Here is a 26333-nt window from a genome sequence, read left to right on the forward strand (position 1 = left end):
TCTAAAAAGAGCGAAACAAAATTAACTAAATGTGCTTAGGCGCATATGTCTGCTCGGCAAACCCAATAGTATTTTGTTCATTCGAAACCACAAACATTTATCTTTGCGGTGGATCGTATTAATGGCTCGTTATCGGGCCATATTACATTATTCAGCAGATAGTGAATGATACTCTCATTTTTTTCACATTCAAACATACCTGCATATCTCTTTATAAAAATATCAGATTATTTTTGTTAATATCTCAACTACAAACATAGAGACAATGTTTGTGAAAATTTACTTGCGGAAGTTTGTCTGGCCGGTCGAATGTTAAGATAACATTGTGGTAGGGGAAATGGTGGTTATAATTTGTTTTGGCCCAATTTTTCTCTTTTTTTTTTGGAATTGCTCTTGGAAACCGATAGCCGTCTTATCTCAGACACGAATTGCCCATGCCTCCGGTGGCCTAATGTATTATCAGATGCTCATGAAAAACACAAAGGCACATGTAGGTAGTATATCTGTTTTTTACAAATTTTGTTAATCGCATGTATACCTATTTATGTTCCTCATAATGAGATCATAAATATGAGGTTATAAATAGCCATAGATTTGGCAATATGAAATTATCATGTACCCTTCCATATGACTTTTTTTTTTCAAAAGAAGCAGATGATATTCCTTCTTCAGGTCTTCTATGAATAGAAGACCTTCTTCGGGTCTTCTATGGATATAAGACCTTCTACAGGTCTTCTATAGATAGAAGACCTTCTTCAGTACTTCCACAGATAGAAGACCTTCTACAGATCTTCTATGGATAGAAGACCTACCACAGGTCTTTTATGGATAGAGGACCTTCTACAGGGCTTTTATGGATATAAGAACTTCTTCAGGTCTTCTATGAATAGAAGAACTTCTTCAGGTCTTCTATGAATAGAAGACCTTCTAAAAGTCTTCTATGGATAGAAGACCTTCTACAGGTCTTCTATGGATAGAAGACCTTTTACAGATCTTCTATGAATGGAAGACCTTCTTTAGGTCTTCTATGGTTAGAAGACCTTCTATAGGTCTTCTATGGTTAGAAGACCTTCTACAGGTCTTCTATGGTTAGAAGACCTTCTACAGGTCTTCTATGGTTAGAAGACCTTTTACAGATCTTCTATGGCTAGAGGACTTTCTACAGGTCTTCTATGGATGGAAGACCTTTTATAGGCATTCTATGGATGGAAAACCTTCCACAGGTCTTCAATGGATAGAGGACCTTCTACAGATCTTCTATGGATAGAAGACCTTCTACAGGTCTCCTATGGATAGAAGAGCGTCTACAGGTCTTCTATGGATAGAAGAGCGTCTACAGGTCTTCTATAAATATAAGACTTTTACAGGACTTCTATGGATGGAAACCTTCTATAGGTTTACTATGAATGGAAGACCTTCTTTAGGTCTTCTATGGTTAGAAGACCTTCCACAGATCATCTATGGATAGAATACCTTCCACAGGTCTTCTATGGATAGAAGACCTTCTGCAGGTCTTCTATGGATAGAAGACCTCCTACAGGTCTTCTATGGATAGAAGACCTTCGACAGGACCTCTATGGATAGAACGGTTTTTAGGTCTTCTACAGATAGAAGACTTTCTACAGGTCTTCTATAAATAGAAGACTTTTACAGGTATTCCATGGATGGAAGACCTTCTATAGTTTTTTTTTATGAATGGAAGACCTTCTTTAGGTCTTCTATGGATAGAAGACCTTTTACAAGTCTTCTATGGCTGGAAGAACTTCTATAGGTATTCTATGGATGGAAGACCTTCTATAGGTCTTCTATGGATGGAAGACCTTCTATAGGTCTTCTATGGTTAGAAAACCTTCTACAGGTCTTCTGTGGATAGAAGGCCTTTTACAGGTCTTCTATGGTTAGAAGGCCTTTTACAGATCTTCTATGGCTAGAGGACTTTATACAGGTCTTCAATGGAAAGAAAACCTTCTACAGGTCTTCAATGGATAGAAAACCTTCTACAGGTCTTCTATGGATAGAAGACCTTCTACAAGTCTTCTATGGATGGAAGACCTTCTATAGGTATTCTATGGATGGAAGACCTTCTATAGGTCTTCTATGGATGGAAGACCTTCTATAGGTCTTCTATGGATGGAAGACCTTCCACGGATCTTCTATGGATAGAAGACTTTCTACAGGTCTTCTATGGTTAGAAGACCTTCTACATGTCTTCTATGGATAGAAAACCTTCTACAGGTCTTCTATGGATAGAAGTCTTCTATGGATGGAAGACCTTCTATAGGTCTTCTATGGATGGAAGACCTTCTATAGGTCTTCTATGGTTAGAAAACCTTCTACAGGTCTTCTGTGGATAGAAGGCCTTTTACAGGTCTTCTATGGTTAGAAGGCCTTTTACAGGTCTTCTATGGATAGAAGACCTTCCACCGGTCATCTATGGATAGAAGACCTTCCACGGATCTTCTATGGATAGAAGACTTTCTACAGGTCTTCTATGGTTAGAAGACCTTCTACATGTCTTCTATGGATAGAAAACCTTCTACAGGTCTTCTATGGATAGAAGTCTTCTATGGATGGAAGACCTTCTATAGGTGTTCTATGGTTGGAAGACCTTGTGCAGGTCTACCGTGGATAGAAGGCCTTTTACAGGTCTTCTATGGATAGAAGACCTTCTACAGGTCTTCTATGGATAAAAGACCTTCTGCAGTTCTTCTATGGGTAGAAGATCTTCCACAGGTCTTCTATGGATTGAAGACCTTCCACGGGTTTTCTACAGAAATAAGACCTTCTACAGGTTTTCTACGGAAAGAAGGCCTTCCACAGGTCGGTCTTCTATGAATATGAAGACCTTCTATTCAGCGTCTATGGATAGAAGACCTTATACAGGTCTTCTATGGATGTCTTCAGTTGAAAAATGTCTGCTATAGATATTATTTTCCAATTGTGTTCTAATTATGTCCCCTACTGTATTTTGTTGATCGATATCACTTTATTTCATGTGACGCCTGAAAGTATGCTTTGAAAATGGCTCACATACCCCAGCACTTTGATATCTTTATTTTATTGCCGCTTGAAAAAAGTGTGAATTGAGTTATCAAAATTTTTATGGATGATAATGATGATGGTGGTGGTGGTGGAAGGCCCCAATCATAAAATCCACAATTGACACAGTGTCTGTCAGCGAAGCCAGCCTGTTGAAGATCTAATAAATCTTTACGATCAGAAATATATCTCGTCAAAATGATTTTATTCTGTTATGACGTTTTGTTGTTGCATTCAATTGACATAGAGTGGATGCCGGGATAGAGAGAGAGCGAATGAAAAGAAGGTCTATGAAAGTACAAGATACAAAATCATTTAAACTTAATTGAAATGTCGGGCCTCACGTCCGCAACACACAAGAATGATGCGACAGTTTCTTTGCAAGAAGGCATTTCTTCAGTTTGGTGATCTAAGTTGGCCACAGCAGAAGAAGAAATATTTTCCGTTCGGTTTTCTTTCAAAACGAAAAAAAAAAAAAAATAATAAAAATGATAATAATTGTGCAATATTAGCAACCAGATATAAAAAATAAATATTTATTTAAACTTAACCCCTGGCAACTTGAACTTCCTTCCCGTGAAAGCGGAAACAAATTGAAAGCATTCAATTGTTACATATTTGCCTATTCGAAAGCTTATCATCGGCTATTTTATCTTTGTTATCTGTTATTGTTTCAAAGTGTAAACAAACAACTAATGAAAACAAACCGATATTGTTAAATAATTTTTAATTAACATTTTCCCAAAAAAAAAAAAAAAGAGTTGGCCTTTCGCGGCGGCCGACCACCACTGCATAATTTGTTGTTTAAATTAATTGTATCGGCTATGCTGGAATTCAGTTAATCTCGCGAATTGCAAATGAAATAACATCGCCGCCAGCCCAACAGCAAACAACAGCATCCTCAGCGAAACGCAGACACAAAAAATAAAAACTTAATTTTCCCAAAGTGCCTATCCTTAATTATCCTGACATCCATTGTGTAATCCACCCCTACACACAATTAACAATACTTTGGCGTGTTGTCGTTTAAGTGTCCTCAGGTGTCCTTTGAGCCACGGTGTAATTTAATTTAATTGCCCTTTTGTTGTCTCCCACCACGGTTGCGAACGAAAAGGACATTTAAGTGGTGTTAATTGTTGGAACTCATATTCGTGTGTGCCTCTGTGTGTACGTGTGCCGTTTCTTTTAACTTCTTCTCTGTTGCTGCTGCACTTGTGTTGCGAAAATATCCTTCAAAACGGATTCCCACGCTAAAAACTTAAAGAAAATGTTCAAGGCTCGCTTAAAGCCTACAGCTCCGGAAGTGGAGGTAGGTTTTAATTTTAAAGTTTATATATTTTTTTTTATTTTATAAATGTGGTGAAATTGAATGGAAAAAACAAGAAATCAATAATAAATTCAAAAAATATTCATCTTTACTTGATTACACTGTGCTACAAAATATTATGAATAGTTTTTTGGGATGAAAATTGTTGAGAGTTAAAAAATTATTGTTGAGTAGCCGGAGGACTTTCTTGAAAAGATAGTTGAAAGTTGAGATTGCTCCCAAAAAGTTCAATGAGAGTTCTCTCATCCCTGTGAGGGAGGGGCCATCACCCATTGAAAATAATAGCGTAATAACTTCATATTTTGACAGATCTTATAGAACTTTTGGCCAGTCAACTTATCCACGTTATTTGAATGCCATAGATGATTTATCCACATTATTCAAATGACATAGATAAATTATCTCCGCTCTCTAAGTAACATAAATTACTGTCTTCGATATGTAAAGGTTATAGATAAATTATCTACGTTATTTGAATGTTGTTGATATCTTATCCACTTTATTCAAATATCACAGTTAAGATATTTAATTAAAAGACTGAAAACGTATTCACTCAATTTAAATATGATAGATAATCTATTCAGAGAATTCAGGTATCCTAGGCATCTTATCCTTTTTATGCACATGTCGAAGATAACTTATGTTTGTAATTTAAAGATTATAGATAAGCTATCCCCGTTATCCAAATGTCATAGATAAGTTATACCCGTTATCCAAATGCCGTTATCGTGGTTAACGTTATACATAATTTATTCACGTTATCCACATGCAATAGGTAACATAACATATCCACGTTATCCAAATATAATAGATAACATATCCACATGTCGTAGACAATTTATCCACGTTATCCAAATTTCAAAGATAACATATCTTCGTTATCTGAAGGTCACAGATAACTTATCCATGTTATCCAAGTGTGATATACAACTTATCCACGTTATCCATATGCTAAAGATAACATATACAGGATATCCAAATATCATTTATTATTTATCCACTTTATCCAAATTTCATAGACAACTTACCCGAATTATCCAAATGTCAAAGATAACAAAGATAACTTCGTTATATGAATGTCATAATTAACTTATCCACGTTATGCTCATGTCTTAGATAACTTATCCAGGTTATCCAAGCTTCATATACGACTTATCCACATGTCTTAGATAACTTATGCACGTTATCCATATGCCATAGATAACATATCAAGGTTATCCAAATATCATAGACAACTTATCCGCTTTATCCACATGTTAAAAATAACTTATCCACAATATCCAAATGTCAAAGATAACCTATCTGAATGTCATAGATAACTTATCCATATTGTTCATATATCATAGATAACTTATCTACATGTCTTAGAAAACTTATCCACGTTATCCAAATGTCACTTTTTCCACATGCCATGGATAACATATCCAGGTTATCCAAATATCATAAATATCTTATCCAAGCGTCATAGAACAATTATCCGCGTTATACAATTGTCAAAAATAACTTATCCACACTATCCAAATGTTAAACATAGCTTATCCACGTTGTCCAAATGTCAAATATAACTTAGATAACTTATCCAAGTTATTCACATGTCTTAAATAACTTATCCACGTTATCCAAATGTCAAAGATAACCTATCTTCGTTATCTGAAGGTCAAAAATAACTTATCCACGTTATTCACAGGTCATAGAAAACTTAATCACATGTCTTAGATAACATATTTACGTTATCCAAACGTCAAATACAACTTATCCGCGTTGTCCAAAATTTATAGATAATTTCTTCATGTTGTCTATACATAATAGATAAATTATCCACTGTATCAAAATGACAACTTATCTATGTTCTCCCAAGGTTTTAGGGAATTTCTCCACGTTATCAAACTATCATAGATAACTTTTCCACGTTACCCAAATGTCATAGACAACTTATCCACATTATCCAAATTTCAGAGATAACTTAACCAGGCTATCAAAATGTCACAGATAACATATCCATTTTTCCAAATGTCATAAAAAACTTATCCACATTATCCAAATGTCATAGAAAACATTATTCACACAAATGTCATAAATAAATTATCCAGAGTAGCTGGAACAGATTTGTGTTGTTTGTTCGGGATACCATAGTATTTTGTTGTTGCAAGATGGTCAGGCTTAATCCCTTTATTGTTGTTTTTATAAAAACAAAGTTTGTTTATTAGTGGAGAACGATGGTAATGTTTACCAGGAGGTAAGTCAGGGAATACCTAGGTTTCGGAAAGAGCTACCAATCCTCATCAGCTCCCTTGTTTTTTGTCTGGGATATTCTCCCCATGAGTCATTTTAAAAATAACTTCTATGACAAAAGTGATGAGATCGTAGGCTCTGTAGAAGAGAAACCAAAGAATTACATACAACTAAAATTCTTTTTGAAAAATCTTCCAAATCTTACAACCGCACTCCACTCTCTCCACATGTTATGTCTTCGTTTTACGTGAACGAAGTAACATAACCATGTAAGTTGGTTTTGTCTGTTACAAGTTATATATAACATTATATAAGTTATATATAACTTATCAACGTTATCTAAATGCCATAGATAACTCATCCATGTCATGGATAACTTTCCCATGTTATCCACATGTCACAAATAAATTATCCAGAATTGATAGAAGTTATGGATAACTTCTCATGATCATAAATAAATGAATGTTGTATGTACGTCATTTAAACAAAATAGATAACATATCCACATTGTCTAAGTAGCATAGATAATTTATCCGTCTTATATAAATGGCATAGATAACTTTTAATGCTATCAGAAGAGCGTAGATGACTTATCCACGTTATCAAAATATCTTATCCATGTTGTAAAAGTAACATAGATAACGTATATAGCGTCATCTTAAAAGCTTTAATGGTTTATCGACTTTCTAAAAGTTTCATAGATAACTTATCCACTTAACCTAATTAACATAGGATAAGTGCGCCTAAGTTCGGCATGTACCAGTAGTCGGCAGTTTTGAAATTTAAACTAAAATAACTAAGAATAGAATTGACCAAATAATTAAATGATTGCAAATAATTAAATGATTTAATCAGCTATTTGAATATGGGCTATCTGAAGGAAAAATATCAATTCACAAATTCCAAATATAAGAAAGGTACTTTTTTTCTTTTTTTATTTAATCTCATTTTTGAAATTATAATTGAAGGTAACCGTACTATTCTTGATTTTCTATCTATATTTGGTTTAGAATGTTAACTAAATAAAACACTATTTGAAAACGAAATTAATTTCAAATTCTGGATTAAACTTTGAATTAGTAATATAGCATTGTTTTATACTGTTTGAAATAAAACAAGTAAAAAAACATTAAGTTCGGCCGAGCCAAACTTTTAATACCCTCCACCTTAGGGTACAGGAAACATTAGAAGAAATGTGGCAAAAACCATTAAAATGCCGAATATCGGGAGGTACCGTTATATGGGGGCTATACCAAATCGTGGACCTACACATGCAATGTTTCGCCAAAGGGGCTAGAACGCATTATGACCTACAAATACCAATTTTCAGACAAATCCGTGAAAAAATGTGGCAAAAATCATCAAATTACCGAATATCGGGAGGCCATACCCAAAACGTGGACTTATAATAACTATGACTTGCCACACGAACTGGGACCCATTATGATCTACAACTACCAATTTTTAGACATATCCGTGAAGAAACGTGTCAAAAATCATCAAAATACCGAATATTGAGAGGTACCGTTATATGGGAACTATACCAAAACGTGGACCTATACCTATGTGGACCTAATGTTTCGCCACACGAACTAGGACCCATTCTGGCCCACAAATACCATTTCCAAGACAAATCAGTGAAAAAATGTGGTAAAAACCATAAAAATACCGAATATCGGGAGGTACCGTTATATGGGGGCTATACCAAATCGTGGACCCATACATGCAATGTTTCGCCACCGGAGCTGGAACCCATTCTGGCCCACAAATACCATTTCCAAGACAAATCAGTGAAAAAATGTGGTAAAAACCATCAAAATACCGTATATGGGGAGGTACCGTTATATGGGGGCTATACCAAATCGTGGATCCATACATGCAATGTTTCGCCACCGGAGCTGGAACCCATTATGACCAACAAATACCAATTTTTAGATAAATCCGTGAAAAAATGTGGCAAAAATAATCAAAATACCGAATATCGGAAGGTACCTTTATATGGGGGCTATACCAAAACGTGGACCTATACATGCAATGTTTTGCCACACGAACTGGGACCCATTATGATCTACAACTACCAATTTTTAGACATATCCGTGAAGAAATGTGTCAAAAATCATCAAAATACCGAATACTGGGAGGTACCGTTATATGAGAACTATACCAAAACGTGGACCTATACATACAATGTTTCGCCACACGAACTAGGATCCATTCTGGCCCACAAATACCATTTCCAAGACAAATCAGTGAAAAAATGTGGTAAAAACCATAAAAATACCGAATATCGGGAGGTACCGTTATATGGGGGCTATACCCAAAACGTGGACTTATAATTACAATGACTCGCCACACGAACTGGGACCCATTATGATCTACAACTACCAATTTTTAGACATATCCGTAAAAAAATGTGGCAAAAATAATCAAAATACCGAATATCGGGAGGTACCTTTATATGGGGGCTATACCAAAACGTGGACCTATACATGCAATGTTTTGCCACACGCACAGGAACTCGATATGCCCTACAAATACCAATTTTCAGACAAATCCGTAAAAAAAATGTGGCATAAATCATCAAAATACCGTTATATGTTGACTATACCAGAACGTTGACCGCTATATCTCATTTTCAATACCAACCATCCTAGACACAATCGCTGTATCGTGATTTCAACAGACAGACAGATGGACATCGTTAAATCGACTTAGAATTTTATGCTGATTATGAATATATATATTTTATGGGGTCTACGACGAATATTTAAGGATGTTACAAACGGAATGACAAAGTTAATATACCCTTCTTTCCAAGGTGGAGGGTATAAAAATATACAAAATAATATTTTTTTACTGAAATACCATATGCCGGCTACTGGCAAACTGTAAAATTTGCCTATTTAGAAAAAAATTCAATTTTTGTTTATTATTTCGAAAAGTCGACAAAATATGGAATCTGAAAAACTTTATTTTTCTGCAATTGAAAGATTTCACTCAGAATGTTGAGAGATTGAAAAATCGAAAATCCTAAAAGTGCCGACTACTCAACTTATCTATTTTTTATACCCTCCACCATACTATGGAGGTTATATTAACTTTGTCATTCCGTTTGTAACTCCTCGAAATACTCATGTCAGACCAGACAAAGTATATATATTCTTGATCAGCGTAAAATTCTAAGTCGATTTAGCGACGTCCGTCTGTCTGTCTGTCACGCTATCTTTCGATTGAATTGAGATAGATGGCTAAAATTTTGCACACATGTTTATTTTTCCAGTAGGCACGTTAAGTTTGCAAATGGGCCATGTAGGTCCACGTTTTCGTATAGGCCCCATATAACGGTACCTCCCTATATTCGGTATTTTGACATTATTCACCGGAATTGTTTCAAATTTGGTATTTGAAGTTACAAATGGATACTTCACCCTAAGATAGAAAATTGTCTGTGCAAGTCCATGCCTTCGTATAGCCCCCATATAACGGTACCTCCCGACATTCGGTATTTTGATGATTTTAGCGACCTTTTTCCCGGAAGTAATTTAAAATTTAGTATTTGAAGTTCAAAATGGATACTACACCCTAAGACAGAAAATTGTCGGTGCAGGTCCACGCCTTCGTATAGCCCGGTACCTCCCTATATTCAGTATTTTGATGATTTTAGCGACATTATTCACCGGAATTGTTTCAAAATTGGTATTTGAAGTTCGTTATGGGAACTACAGTCTGTGACAGAAAACTGTCTGTGCGGGTCCAGGTCTTCGTATAGGCCCCATATATCAGTGTCTCCCTATATTCGGTATTTTGACGATTTTAGGTACAATACCGACCGAAATTGTTTTAGATGTGGTATTTGAAGTTTGTAATGGATGCTACAGCCTGTGACAGAAAATTGTCTATGCTGGTCCAGGTCTTCGCATAGCCCCCGTATAACGGTACCTTCCTATATTCAGTATTTTGATTATTTTAGCTACATTATTCACCATTCATTTCAAGTTTCGAATTTCAATATGGTAATGGCTTATGGCAAACAAGGCCTATGTAGGTCCATGTCGTATAGACCCCAATATAACGGCTATATTCGGTATTTTTAAAATTTTAACAGAATTTTTTAAGGATTTTATTTTTTGAAAATTTCCAAATTCGTTGCAAATGGTGGAGGGTATTGAAAGTTCGGCCCGGCCGAACTTACTGCATTTAACTTGTTTTTTTTTTTTTTTTGAATAGTATTATATATTTTCGCATCATTGTAACCCTGTTATCCTAAAATAGGAAAACCAACTATTTTCATTTCAATTTAATTAAATTAATTCTAGCTATTAATTCCAATGTTCATTTGTATGCATATGTGTGTGTGGTTATTGATTTTGCATTTAGACATTTTAACGGCATACAAATCAATTTTATTGATGATGTTGAAGAGAAGGAGAAAAAATAGAAATAGAAAAAAAGCAAACGTCAACCTTACGTGTAGAATTCATGTGACATTTCATTTCATACCAACCGGCGGCGGCGGCATATCGAAGTACAGACAGACCTGGGCATCGCGTTCTTCGTACTGCCGACTTGTTAGCATTCTGTAGAGGTTTGCATTCGCACTCCGAGTTTTTATTTATGATATATGGACGTCGGAATGTATGTATGTTTGTGTGGGGACGCATTGAATTGAAAGATGGATTGATGAATGAATTAATTAATGTTCATAGAATGTTCAACAGCGGCAACGACAGCAACAACAACCAAGTCAATTGGTTATAATTAATACGAAAAATAAAAACAACAACACCCAGCTAGCAGAATCAATAGCATCGAAATATTTATAAATACAAAATGAAATAATTTTACATACAAATTGTCCCAAAAACAGAAGTGTAACTTTGGTTTCTTTGGAGTCTTAAACTGGTAATAATACTTTACATGATCGACATGTCCGCATTAGGCTCGGTTTTAGCATTAACGGCAGGCAGGGAGAGAGAAGAGAGTAATATGTGGACAGACATTTCTCATAATTCTAGAAATCAATGCCAGAATAAGAAACTAAATTTTGTCTAGACATGGTACCTCATCATTTATTCCAAACCTGAACACAAAACATATTCAACATGAATTAATAATTGAGAGTATTTTTTTTTTTATTTTTTGGATATGTCATTGTGGTATTATATGTTGAGGTAGTTAAGGGTTTTCATTAGGGTGTGGGATGGTTGCTAAACAAATTACTCTTCTCCAAAAATTTTGTTTTTCTTTCTCATTTTGAAAATATTTTCAGTTATATTTGAAACATCGGCGGTTATTCAACTTTAAGGATGGTTAAAGAGTTGGCAATATTTTTTGAAGTAAGACTTGGCTGATGATCTGATGACGAAAATGGTGTTTTTACAGATTTCTTCTATGTCGAGTTTCAAATGTAAATAACCCTAAGTAACCTTCTTCACACACTGAGAGAAAAGTTGAGAGCTGAAATCGTTTTTTTTCTAATTTTAAAAGTATAAAAATTTGAAGATAACAAAGACTATTACAAGGATCTACATAAATAACATAGATAAATTATCTATAATTAATTATACATAGATAATTATCTATAATTAACATTTCCAATTTACCTAAACATCTTAGACATCGTATCCATTTGTACTAAGCGGCATGGTTGAGTTATGTACGGAGCTTTTATTTATCTATATTTATCTACGGAGCGTTTTATCTATATGTCATAGATAACTCATCCTTTTTATCTATATGTCATAGATAACTCATCCGCGTTATCCAAAATATCATAGATAACTTATTAAAATGTCATTCATAAGTTATCCGCGTTATCCAAATGTCATAGATAACTTATCCACGTTATCTAAAAACCGTAGATAACTTATTAATTTAATCCAAGTACCATAGATAACTTAGCTACGTTTTTCAAATGACAAAGATAACTTGCCCACCTTATCCAAATGTCGTAGACAACTTATTCCCGTTATTTTAACGCCATAAATAACTTATCCACGTTATCTATATATAGCATAGATAAATTATCCAACATTGTCATATTCATAGTATTTTATCCGAGCTATCCAAATGACATAGATAACTTATCCACGTTATCTATAGTTCATAGATAAATTATCCAAGATTGCCATACTCATGGTAATTAATTCGCGCTATCCTTGTCCTAGATAAGTTATCAACGTTATCTAAAAGCCGTAGATAACTTATTAACTTAATCCAAGTCCCATAGATAACTTATCACGTTATCCAAATATCAATATAACTTATCCCCGTTGTGTATATGTCATAGATAACTCATCCAGGTTATCTATAGTTCATAGATAAATTATCCAACATTGCCATATTCATGGTATTTTATCCGAGCTATCCAAATGACATAGATAACTTATCCGAGCTATCCAAATGGCATCGATAACTTATCTACGTTATCCAAATACCATAGATAACTTATCCACGTTATCTATAGTTCATAGATAAATTATCCAAGATTGCCGTACTCATGGTAATTAATCCGCGCTATCCAATATTCATAGATAACTTATCCACGTTATCTAAAAACCGTAGACAACCTATTAACTTAATTCAAGTACCATAGATAACTTATCTACGTTTTTCAAATGTCAAAGATAACTTGTCAACCTTATCCAAATGTCGTAGACAAGTTATCCACGTTATTTAAACACCATAGATAACTTATCCACGTTATACAAATATCATAGATAACTTATCCCCGTTGTTTATATGTCATAGATAACTTATCCCCGTTGTGCATATGTCATAGATAACCTATCCACGTTATCCATAGTTCATAGATAAATTATCCAACATTGCCATATTCATGGTATTCTATTCGCGCTATCCAAATGACATAGATAACTTATCCGCGATATTCGAATATCATAAATAACTTTTCCGCGTCATCACAATGTCATAGATAACTTATCCACGTTATCTAGAGTTCATAGATAAATTATCCAAGATTGCCATACTCATGGTAATTAATCCGCGCTATCCATATGTCATAGATAACTTATCAATGTTATCCAAATGCCGTAGATAACTTATCCACGTTATCCAAATGTCGTGGATAACTTATCCACGTTATCCAGATGTCGGAGACAACTTAATACACGTTATCCAAGTATCATAGATAACTTATCCAAGATATTCAAATGTCAAAGATAACTTGTCCACTTCATAGATAAATTATCCAAGATTGCCATATTGCTGACCATTTATCCGCGCTATCCAAACGACATAGATAACTTATCGACGTTATCCAAATGTCATACATATCTTATCCGCGTTATCCAAGTGTGATATATAACTTATCCGAGTTATTCATATGTCATATACAACTTATTCACATTATCCAAATGTCATAAATAACTTATCCTCGTTATCCATATGTGATAGATAACTTATCTACGTTATCTAAATGTCATAAATAACTTATCTGCATTATCCAAATGCCATAGACAAATTATCCACGTCATCCAAATGTCTTAGATACATTTTCTATGTTATCCAAATTTCATAGATAACTTCTTTACGCTATTCAAATGTCACTGATAACTTATTTAATTTATTCAAAGGTCATTGATAACTTATCCGCACTATCCTAATATCATAGATAACTTATTCATGTCATAGAAAACGTGGGTTTCCATATTCTTGGATAACCATCCCCGTATTCCAAATGTCGTAGGCAACATGTCCGTGATATTCAAATGACATATACAACCTATCCGCGTTATCCAAATAGTATAGATAACTTATCCACGTTGTATATAGTCATAGGAAACTTATCTACGTTATCTAAAAGCCACGTTATTTTAAATGCTCTAATAACTTATCCGCGTTGTCTAAAAAAATATATATTACCCTCGTTATCAAAGTATCTTATATTGATTATCCAATTTATCCGAATTTTGTATATTCATTATCCACCGTATCCATAGATGATATATTCGTTATATCCATTTTCAAAACCTTATCCATGTTATTTTAATTTATGCCATTCATACAAATGGATAACTTATCTTGGTTATCCAAAATAATGCTGTCAAAACAGTATCTATTTTTTCTACACACGACATTATAATTCAAAACAAAATAATAAGTCTCTGTATTTTAACAACAATTAAGTTCTAATTAAAGTTTATTATTAATTACCCTCAATTTTTCTCTCAGTGTGTGCGCGGTCACTTCTTCTCATCTTTCTTTTTTTTTTTTGGATTGCTGGTGAAATAATATCTGGAATTTCAATTAACCGAAATTTTGAGAGGCGAAATAATTCCCTTGTTCGTTGTTGTTTTTTTTATTGTTGTTATTTTATTGAAGAATTCTAAAAATAACCACTAAATAACTGAAAATGAAATCTTCTTCATCTTCTCTTGCTCTTTTTTCTTTCTTTCTTTTTTTTCTCGGACATAACGATATTTCTTCCTTTTGCGCATACGCACGCACACCCATACACCTATCTACCTATTGGCCATAAACAATGTGTCGTCCTCTTTGACTCTGCAAACCAGATGACAGTTTATGGGCCAACATTGTTACCACAATCGTCGTCACCGCCACCAAAACTTCTGCATACTATATGACAACGACGACATCAGTGCACGATCATAAGAACAACTGACCAATTAATACCCTCAATCAAAATCCCAACAACAAAGACACAAAACAACAACTTCATAAGCAACAGCAAGAAAAATTATTATTATTAATCATCGCGAGACATGAAGAATGATGATGATGCAAATGACCCAAAATCTCCTGCGAAGCAGCAGCAAGAAGAGCATCGACAGATCAAGAGCTCACCTTCTCTTCTGACAACACCAACTACAACAAAGGCAACGGAGTCTGGTCAGCGGCGGGTGTCATCACCATCTGCACCCATTCATAAGCTGCGTCCGGTCAATGTACCGCCGGACTCCTCGCGCTATAATGCTCCAACGATCAGTGCCCTGGTTAGGGGACTGCATCAGACGGGCACCAGTGACATACATACCCTGCATTTGCCTTTGTTTCACACCGACGACGAGGAGGAGGACGAGGAAGACGTGACGTTGGAACGGGATAAAGCTGACAAATCTCAGCTCAGCGAAGAAACAAAGGTTATTACCCATCGATCTTCGTTGCTAAATTTCCATCTACACCACTTGCATTCACCGTTGTCGAAACATCATCCCGTATCGGAAGTATCGCCGCACTCATCCCTGCCGCGTCTCATCGTTCAAATTGATCCTGCCATCGACAACAACAACTGTGACAACGGTCAGAAGCTACACGATTCGGATATACCCACAAGTCCTGGACGGCGTTTCAGTCAATTCAATTTCCATTTGAGAAGATTTTCACACGCCCATAATGCCACGGTACCATTCTGAAAATAATACTTATTACTCTTCTCAAAAATTCGTTGCTTGCTCCCCCAATTTGTTGTTGTTATTGGTACTCTCTTACTCCTTCACTCACTTACACACACACACACTCTCTACCCCTCTTTCTTTCTAATTTCTGGTGTTGGAACTTTTTCGATTTCATGGCTCCTTGCATGGATCGTTCTGCTTGACTTGGCTGGCATGCTCTTAACACTGCTTTATCTAACCAACTTTAATCTCTTGAAACATAATTCTCTCATGTGATCAAATGGATAAATTGTGCGCTCAATTATTAACTCAGATATCTCTGTGGAAAGTTTATGGATAATTATTCTCTAATCGCAGAACTAATTTATCCGCACGGATTATTTGCATTTATTATCTTCCTATGCTATCCAATTATCGCAAGTAATTTTTCCAAATTATCCAAACACTTTGGAGAGCATATGTGCTTTATCCGAACCATGGTCAATAACTCATTTTCGTTAATAGAACATTGTTTAAAACTTATCCATTTTATCCGAGCATCATGGATAATGCTATGTAGATAATGTGGATAATTTGGATATTAATTCAAAACACCCCAATGAAGTGGGAGGCTTATCCACGTTATCCAAATTACAATGCAGAATGGTTATCCGTGTTATCCAAATGTCAATTTATGTTATCTGAATGAAGTAGAATGATTATCCTCGTTAACGCAATGATTATCTGCGTTATGCAAATGAAGCGGAATGGCTATCCGTGTTATCTAAACGCTTCTCCACATTATCCGAACGAAGCGGAATGGTTATCCGCATTATTCAAATGTCCATTTAAGTTATCTGAATGAAGTGGAATGATTATCCCCGTTAACCTAATGTTTATCTGCGTTATCTGAATGAAGCGAAATGGCTATCCAAACGCTTCTCCACGTTATCCGGATGAAGCGATATGGTTATCCGCATTATCCAAATGCTTATCCACGTTATCCGAATGAAGTCAAATATTTATCCACATTATCCGAATGAAGTGGAATGTTTATCCACATTATCCAAATGAAGTGAAATCGTCATCCACATTATCTGAATGATGCGGAATGGTTATCCGCGTTATACAAAAGCTTATCCACATATCCGAATGAGTCGAAATGGTTATCCGCGTTATCCAAATGCCTACCCACGTTATCTTAATGAAGCGGAATGGGTATCCACGTTATCCAAAAGCTTATCCACATTATCCAAATTAAGTGGAATGCTTATTTACGTTATACAAATGCCTACTCACGCTATCTTAATGAAGCGGGATGGGTATCCGCGTTATCCAAATGCTTATCCACGTCATCCGAATGATGCGGCATGGTTATCCACATATCCGAATGAGACGAAAGGACTATCCACGTTATCCAAATGCTTATTAAGGCTATCTGAATGAAGCTGAATTGTTATCCGTAAAATGTAGTGCTTATCCACATTATCCAAACCATTTGGTTTACCTTTCCACGTTATCCGAATGACGTGGAGAGTCTATCCATATTATCCAAATTCTAATCTACGCTATCCGAATGAATCGAATTGGTTATCCACGTTATCCAAGTAATGTGAAATCTTTATCCACGTTACCAAAATCATTTGGATTCCGTTTTCATAGAGGATAACTCTTATCCACCTTATCCAAAACATTTGAAATGCTTATCAGCGTTATCAAAATCATTGGTGATGCCTATCCATGTTATCCAATCCATTTAAAATGCTTATCAACGTTATCCAAATGAAGTGGAATGGTTATATATAGTATCCAAATGCACATCCACATTATCCGAATGGAGTAAGTTATCCAAATAATGTGAAATCCTTATCCACGCTACCAAAATCACGATAACTTTCAAAGGGAGTAACCTATTTTATCCGAACTTGGTACATCATAATATTATTTTCAAACTTAGATCGAGTTTGGCAATATCGGTCCACTCCTTCTGGTACCTCCCCCACAAAATGTCAAAATGTTTAAAGAAAATAATCCGATTTAGCTTCAACTTTGCAAATCCAAATATTTCCATTAGTGCCAGATCAGGTGCGAAAATGGACAAGGTCGGTCCACTCCATAAAGTACCTCCCCCACAAAGGGTTAAAATTTTGAATAATTCTAACTCTTATAACATGTGATGTCATAGTGCGATTGCCTTCAAATTACACACATCACAATATTTTTATTAACACAAGATCTGGTGCGGAGATGGAATATATAGGTCCACTCCTTCTGGTACTTCCGCCACAAAGGGTCAAAATTTTGAATATTCATTAAGTTCATAAAACACGAAATCAACATCCGATTCCATTCGGACTTTTTTTTTTTGGTTATTTATAGCATAACAACTTAACTCTGCCCCATCCTCCGATGCCAGCTTTCTTCTTTAATGCATCTACATATATTTGTGTGATTCTTGAACTTCTCATCGTTTTGTAGATATTTCTATTTCTGTACACCTCTTCTTGTCATGTGTACTCCCATTACAACAACACCAACAACACTCTACAACACAATGCTGATGATCCAACCATTATCATCAACAACATAACAACAACCATCATCTCTATGTTGGGCTTGCTGCTCTTCCATTTCTTCTTTGCTGCTGCTTCTATTCTATTTTCATGCTCTAAACATTGCATTGCATGCATGATTTGTTTCTTGTTGCTGTTATTGTTGTTTTTTTTTTTTTTATAAAAATAGCCAATTGTGGCTATTAAACTTCTTGAGCTTTTGGCCTTTCTTGTTTGTTGTTGCTGCTACAATACTTGTTTCTGGTTCTAAGAGCAGAAAACCTCAACTCCTCTGCTCTTGAAAATTTCCCAAGGGTCTTCTAGCATCTATGGTGCTTCTTCGGATCCTTGGTTTGTTGTGGCCTATTGCTGCATGTATGTTCATGTTTTTATTGTTCTCTTTTGGGTTCACATACAAAGTTGAATGATCTGCTGCTGCAGTTGCGAGCATTGACCATTAACCTTTTTCCTTCCCCTGTTCGCAACGCTGTTGTTGTTGCTTAAATGTTGTTGACTTTTCAGATTATTTTGCTTGTCGTTATATATGTGTGTGTGTGTGTTTCGTTGTTGTTGTTGTTTTTTTTACTATTCTGGCCCATACGCATGGGCATAATCCAAACCACTTTATAATGATCGATGTCAAGTTAATGATATTGCAGAGAATAATAACCAAAACCGGATTGTGCGGTGCAATTGAAAAAAAAATAATAATAAAAAAATAACTAATTCCTGACACTAACATTTAGACGTAAGGCCTAAACACAGCAAAGTTCCGGTTAACCTTAGTTGGCTTATTAACAGCGTTTTTTGTTTGTTGTTTCTTGGATTCTGTCTGCGATTGAAACCCACTACTAAATGTTAACAATTTTTTTTGTGGTTTTTGCAATAATTTTCAATTTTAATAACTTTTATAATAATGATTAATTATTTAGGTACAGAATATTGTGCAGAACAGGTTTGTTATACTTAAGTTTATGTTTGTGATATTTCTTTTTTTTTTTAATAATTATTTTTAATTGATTTAAATACTTAGTTTAAGAGGGTGGCATTTTCAATTTACCGTAGAGGAAAATGTTGACAGGGTTTTAATGGGCACTACTCCTCTTAGGGGCATATTATTATTATACCCTCCACCTTGGAAAGGAGGGTATATTAACTTTGTCATTCCTTTGGAACATCCGTAAATATTCGTCGTAGACCCCATAATGTATATATATATATTTATATATTCATAATCAGCATAAAATTCTAAGTCGATTTAACGATGTCCGTCTGTCTGTAAAAATCACGATACAGCCCACAATATTTGACGTAGAGCTTCAAAATTTAGCAGAACAATTTATATTGTGCCTAGGATGGTTGGTATTTATAGTCCCCATATAACGTCACCTTTCGATATTTTGTATTTTGAAGATTTTTGTACACTTTTCCACAGATTTGCCTCGTGTGGCGAAATATTATCTGTATAGGTCCACGTTTTGCTATGGTCCCCATATAACGGCACCTTCCGAAAATTGGTATTTAGATGATTTTTGCCACATTTTTTCACGAATTTGTCTACAAATTGATATTTGTTGGGTATAGTTGGTTCTAGTTCCGGTAGCGAAACATTGAATGTATAGGCCCAAGTTTTTGTATAGCCCCATATAACAGTACCTACCGATTGATAATCCTGTCACATTTACCCACATAATTGTTTCCAATTTGGTATTTAAGAAGATTTGGTAGATGACAATACTAGAAGGAAAAAAATTGTCTACAGAGGTTCCCGTTTTGGTATGGCCCCATTTAACGGCCTGATTCACTTTATCCAAACGGTCTTAATTGTAGATGAATTTTACAGTCAAACACGCTTAAATTCAAATATTTTTTATATAAAAAATGTTTCTTTTACCCTAAGGTGGAGGGTATTAAAAGTTCGGCTCAGCCGAACTCAATGTTATTGTTATCATTATTTTTATTATTTATTTTATATAACTATTTTAAGAATGTATAAAAATGCGAGATAACAGGGTCGAAATTCACGATTCAAATATCAAAAAAAAATCCGATCAAAATTGAGATTTCTAACAAAATAAATACATTTCGATCCATTTTCTTCCGGAAAAAATATTTCGTATAAAAATAAATCCCTATATTGGACCAGAGATCCTTAAAATATATTTAAAAAGATGAACGGTTAATGAGTTGATGCCCCTAAGACAAAAAACTCAAAAAAAAAAAAAAAAACAAGAATTTGGTAAAAGAATTCAAAATTATTGGATAACAGGCCTATTAAATATATTCAGAAAAATCTATGATTATTAGATACTGTATCTTGGAAAAATAACTTATTAAAAGAACTGCCCGGAGAGCAATGTTGAAAAAGGGTTTTAAAAAGAAAAAGTCTGAGAAAAATTCCTTAAAATTCTCATATGTGCGGTCCTTAAAAAATATTCTTAAAATCCAGTGTAAAAATCCACTCTGGTAATCCTTAAAAAATCCTTAAAAAACACTTCAATTACATATCTTGAAAAATTCTTTGGAAACCCGCTCGATTCGTTTTAGAAAACGTTGAAAAATATTCTCTAAAATTCCACAAGTACAATTCTAAGAGGTCTTGAAAAAACAGGGTGACATAAAAAAACTGCAACAAAAACAAACGCTTTAATTTTAATTTTTTTTTTAATTCTATTGAATGAGAGCAAACAATTTCGGAAATAACATCAAATTTTGGAATAATTTTAGATTTGTAGGAATAGGTCACATTTGGCACGAATTATGACCTACAAACGGCCAATGAAACCTTCACACGCTTGCTCTGCGGTATTTTGGCCCATTCCCGGCGAAGCGCCTGTTTGAGGTGATCGACACTTTGGTATTTTTTAGTGCCAACCTTGCTTTTCAAAAAACTCCAGACACAATAGTCCAACGGATTGGTATCTGGAGATTTTTGGTAGCCATTGTGAGCTGGAAATGAAGCGAGGAACCTCATTTTATAACCATTCTTGTGTGGCCCGTGCTAAGTGCGAATGTGCAGAGTCCCGGTGGAATATCCAAGTTCTGCGGCCAAAATGTTTGTGTGCCCAAGGCTTTGATACATTCTCCAGAATAATTTGGCGATAATATTCGGTCGATTAATACTGGCTGTTATGGCGGTCCAAACCATCACCATGGCCGGCGCTTGAGTTCTGGTGGCCAACCGAAGGTGCAAATTTTCAGCTGACCTCTTTGGCAAGTAAACACGATCATTTTGTTTTTGTTTGTTTACAAACTGCTGGACAACGAATGCTTTCTCATCGGAGAAAACCAAATTCGGCAGTTCACCACTTTCGGCCAAGCGAAGCAACTCTTTAGCTCTTTTGAGTCTTTTTTCTGTTGCGGTGTAAGTTCTTGCATTTTTTGGAATATCAATGGCTCATGGCATTTTTCAATATTTGCCGAATGGAATACTGCGATATGTTCAGCTTACGAGCCACTTTTTTGGCAACTGCGATGCGGGTTTTAAATCTGGTCGCTTCTTTACTTTTCGAACCATTTCTGCTGATTTTGCTGTTTTCTTCTGTCCACTTCCTTGGTGGCGGGCTACGCTACCAGTATCACGGTACAGTAACGAGCGATGGTACCAGACACAAAAATTTAGTCACATTTAAATGCTGGAGTGCTCTAACGATAGCCCCTGGTGGTTTTCCAGCAAATTATAAAGAAATCCCACTATCACGCTTGAATTCCATCACGAATAACTTTTTTTCTGAAAAATTCTCACGAAAATGTGTTTGTACGCTTGTAAACAATATAATGAGCTGTCACTGGAATAATTTTAACAGCTATCGGACTAGTGGCTTTTAAATGACAGTAGCCTGAATTTGGTTGCAGTTTTTTTTTTTATCTCACCCTGTATATTTGGTACTTTACGCACATGTCAACATTCGATTGTGGTCCTCGAACCCCGAAAAATCGTTAACAATCTACGGGCATAGTCTTCGAAAAAATCGTAAAAAATCTAAACCTCTGTTCTCTATAAGATTGGGAAAATCCTCAATTATAGCTCCTCTCATTAAATAATAGAGGGTCTTCTTATAAAACACCAAAAGGTCTTCTAATGACAGATCAGAAGATCTTCTGATTGAAGACAAGAAGGTCTTCTTATTTAAGATCACAAGCTTTTCTTATTGAAGACCAGAAGGACTTTTGATAGAAAACCAAAAAATCTTCCAATAGAAGCCCAAAACTTTAAAATTTCTTAATGAAATTTTCAAAAATCTACGAAAAAGAAAGTCGATATGAAAAATTCGGATAGTCCACAAAAAAAAACGGTTTAAAACAAACGACCATAGTTCTCGAAAAAATCGTTCAGAAGTGTCTCAGAGGGTCTTCCATTGACATACAAGCTTTTGAAGAATACCCTAAAATTTATTTTTAATTCTTTTAATTTCTATTTTTATATCCGTGAAATTTTAAACATGCTACCCTCACTCCCTGCACACTTTCACTTGGATAATTTTCAGAACGATGTTTTGGGATTTTTTCATTTCTCTCTCACACACATATTTCATAAGAAATGGATGTTTTTCTTCTCAATCTTTAATAAATTCTGTTTAAATCTTTACATTAATATTCATAAGATTATGACGTCTTATGGCTGACCTATATTTCCTTGTGGATAAAGGATAATAAAGTGACAACATGATATATACAAAACAAGAAAAATTCTGCGAAATTTTATGGAGATATTGAATTAATTATTGAGACACTGGGTTAAATGGGATTTCTTTTCTGCCACTCTTGAATATTTAGAAGGATATTTGAAATCAGAGGAGATTTTGGGGATTAGCAGAAAATTAAAACAATCTTCACATATTATCCCTAATATCATTAAATTATTCCAATTTTTTTTTTATTTTATGTATCGTATTTTAAAACAATCTTTTTTGGACAAAAGAATTGAAAGAAAGCTTTACTTTGTCATTGCCCTTTGCACAATGACAGACATTTATGGCTTTTTTTTTTGTTGATGAATTTCTGCTGGATCACCACAAAGATATTCACGTGATTTGATTTAAAAACAAAAAAAAAAAAAAAACTCTGAACAAAGAAGGTCAATTTTATTTGATAATTATTAATTTCAATATTTTGGGTATTCACCCTTAACCGATGACGTAAGAATTAACTAAAATTTCTTCATGTTCTTCGAATAAACATAAGTCAACAAAACTCCATTCAGTCTTTAAATTGATAGTTTAGAAGAAAATTAATGCAGGTAGATGATCTGTAGGCTGCAACAGATCAGTTGGGAATTACATAATATGATAATACATATGAAAGTGGATAATTTTGGCCAAGATTATAAAATAGTGGCGCCCGATGTGGGTACTAAATGACTTTTACCGATATTTTGCAAATGAATATCTGTAAAACACGTAAGTTGGTTAAATCCGTTAAATAGTGGCGCCCGATGTGGGACCTAAGTGGCTGCTGGAGATATGTTCATAAAAACAATAAATAATTTTAAATTGTGGCGCCCAAAGTGTTGGCTAAATCTTTTGGAAATTAATGTCTATAAAATATGCAAGTACTTTTCATGAGATATATAAGAAATACTTTGCAATGGTGGCGCCCAATGTCGGGCCTCCTGGGCAATGATTTTTGGCTAATCAACTTTCGAAGTGACTTCTAAACAAGTAAAAAAGTATCGGTCGGTTTTGCCGACAGATGTATACCCTCAGCCAATGCTCGATTATTTAAAAATATTTTGACTTCTGCTATAATTATTCAAATGTTAAACCCCTTATGGCCAATATTGGCGATTTCGTATCAGACCAAAATAAATGTGATATAAGTATTGCAACGTGCTAGGTTTGGACTGTGTTGTGTTAATGGAAATTTTGGGATGTTCCAAGTCTTGAATAGAATCGGATGTCAATTTCGCTTTTTATGAGCTTCATGAATATTCAAAATTTGGAGCCTTTGTGGGGGAGGTACCAGAAGGAGTGGACCGATATATGCCATCTTCACAACGGATCTTTTGTTAGTGGAAATAATGGGATGTGTGAAATATAAAGGGTACCTGATGCTTATTTCGGATTTTATAAATGTTTTGGTTATTCAAAACTTTGCCCCTTTGTGGGGGAGGTAGCAAGAGGAATGGTCCGATCTCCACAGTTTTTTTAACAGATCCTGCGTTGATAGAAAATTTCAGGTGTGCCAAGTCTAAATGCAGTCCGATGTTAATTTCGCGTTTCATGAGCTTAATGGATATTCAAAATTTCGACCTTTTGAGGGGGAGGTACCAGAAGGAGTGGACCGATATTGTCCATTTTTGCACCAGACCTAGCAATGATGCAAATATTAGGATTTGGAGCAAAATCGGATTATCGTTTCTCTATCTGTGCAAAAAAATATTTATTTTTTTTGAAAATTTCGACCGTTTGGGGGGATGTACCAGAAGGAGTGGACCGATATATTCCATCTTAACATCAGATCTTGGGTTAATATAAATATTGGGATGTGTGAAATTTCAAGACAATCAGACTCTTACATCACATTTTATGAGAGTTGTGATTATTTAAAGTTTTGACCCTTTGTGGGGGAGGTACCAGAAGGAGTGGACCGATATTTTCCATTTTCGCACCAGACCTTGCAATGATGCAAATATTAGGATTTGCAAAGTTGGAGCATAATTGGATTATTCTTTCTCTTTCTGTGCAAAAAAAAACAAAATATTTTTTTTGAAAATTTCGACCTTTTGTGGGGGAGGTACCAGAAGGAGTGGACCGATATATTCCATCTTAACACCAGACCTTGGGTTAATATAAATATTGGGATGTGTAAAATTTTAAGACAATCGGACACTTACATCAGATTTTATGAGAGTTGTAATTATTCAAAATTTTTACCATTTGTGGGGGAGGTACTTGATGGAGTGGACCGATATTTTCCATTTTCACACCCGACCTCACACTGGAGCAAATATTAGGATTTGCAAAGTTGGAGCAAAATCGGACTATAATTTCTCTTTCTGTGCAAAAAATAAATTTGTTGAAAATTTCGAACTTTTGTGGGGGAGGTACCAGAAGGAGTGGGCCGATATTGCTCATCTCCGAACTCGATCTAAGTTTGACAAAAATATTACGATGTACCAAGTTTGAATCAAATCGGATACTCCCTTCGATAGTTATCGTGCGCACCAGCCAGCCAGACAGACGGACGGACGGACGGACATCGGTAGATCGACTCCAAATGTTCTGAAACGGATTTGGCCCAAAGAGACCTAGGGTCTAAAACCATTATTTCGACTAGGCACGTTTTGACCGTATCAAATGATATATACCCTCTGTAGCCATATGGCTGAGGGTATAAAAATATAGAGTGCAATTAGATCACATAAAAATGCATCTATTTTATCTTCTGGACATTTTTGATACTGGCAACCGATATGGATTCTATAGGACAACAACAAATACTGCATGGACCGTCCATTTTTTATATCCTCAGCTCAGAAATAACGGTTTTAGACCCTAGGTCTCTTTGTACCAAATCCGTTTCAGGACATTTGGAGTCGATCTAGCGATGTCCGCCCGTCCCTCTGTCTGTCTGGCTGGTGCGCACGATAACTCTTGAAGGGAGTATCCGATTTGATCCAAACTTTGTACATCATCATATTATTGTCAAACTTAGATCGAGTTCGGAGATAAGGAATATCGGTCCACTTCTTCTGAAAAGAAAGAAAATAATTTACTTTGTTGTTGCAAAATTGTCAGGTTTAATCTCTTTATTGTTGTTTTTATAAAAACAACGTTTTTTTATTAGTGGAGAACGATGGTAATGTTTACCAGGGGGTAAGGCAGG

The 26333-nt window shown here is 35.1% G+C and overlaps 1 protein-coding gene across 12 annotated transcripts in view; it reads left to right on the forward strand.

Moving 5' to 3' along the window:
- Positions 1–26333, forward strand: part of LOC101893237 (kinase D-interacting substrate of 220 kDa) — a 97265-nt gene that overhangs the window by 27280 nt on the left and 43652 nt on the right. For 4 of the 12 annotated variants that reach the window (XM_059125722.1, XM_059125727.1, XM_005176325.4 and 1 more), the window contains exon 2: positions 15133–15981. The exons of 5 other annotated variants lie outside the window; for them this stretch is intronic. In XM_059125722.1, the coding sequence (XP_058981705.1) occupies positions 15343–15981 (639 nt within the window). In that variant the 5' untranslated portion in view covers positions 15133–15342. Of the gene's footprint in view, positions 1–3573; positions 4349–15132; positions 15982–26333 lie in introns of those variants that run through there. 3 more of the 12 variants (XM_059125728.1, XM_059125723.1, XM_005176326.4) reach the window with 3 other exon arrangements.

This window comes from Musca domestica, unplaced genomic scaffold (assembly GCF_030504385.1).
Source record: "Musca domestica strain aabys unplaced genomic scaffold, Musca_domestica.polishedcontigs.V.1.1 35, whole genome shotgun sequence".
Taxonomy (NCBI): Eukaryota; Metazoa; Arthropoda; class Insecta; order Diptera; family Muscidae; genus Musca; species Musca domestica.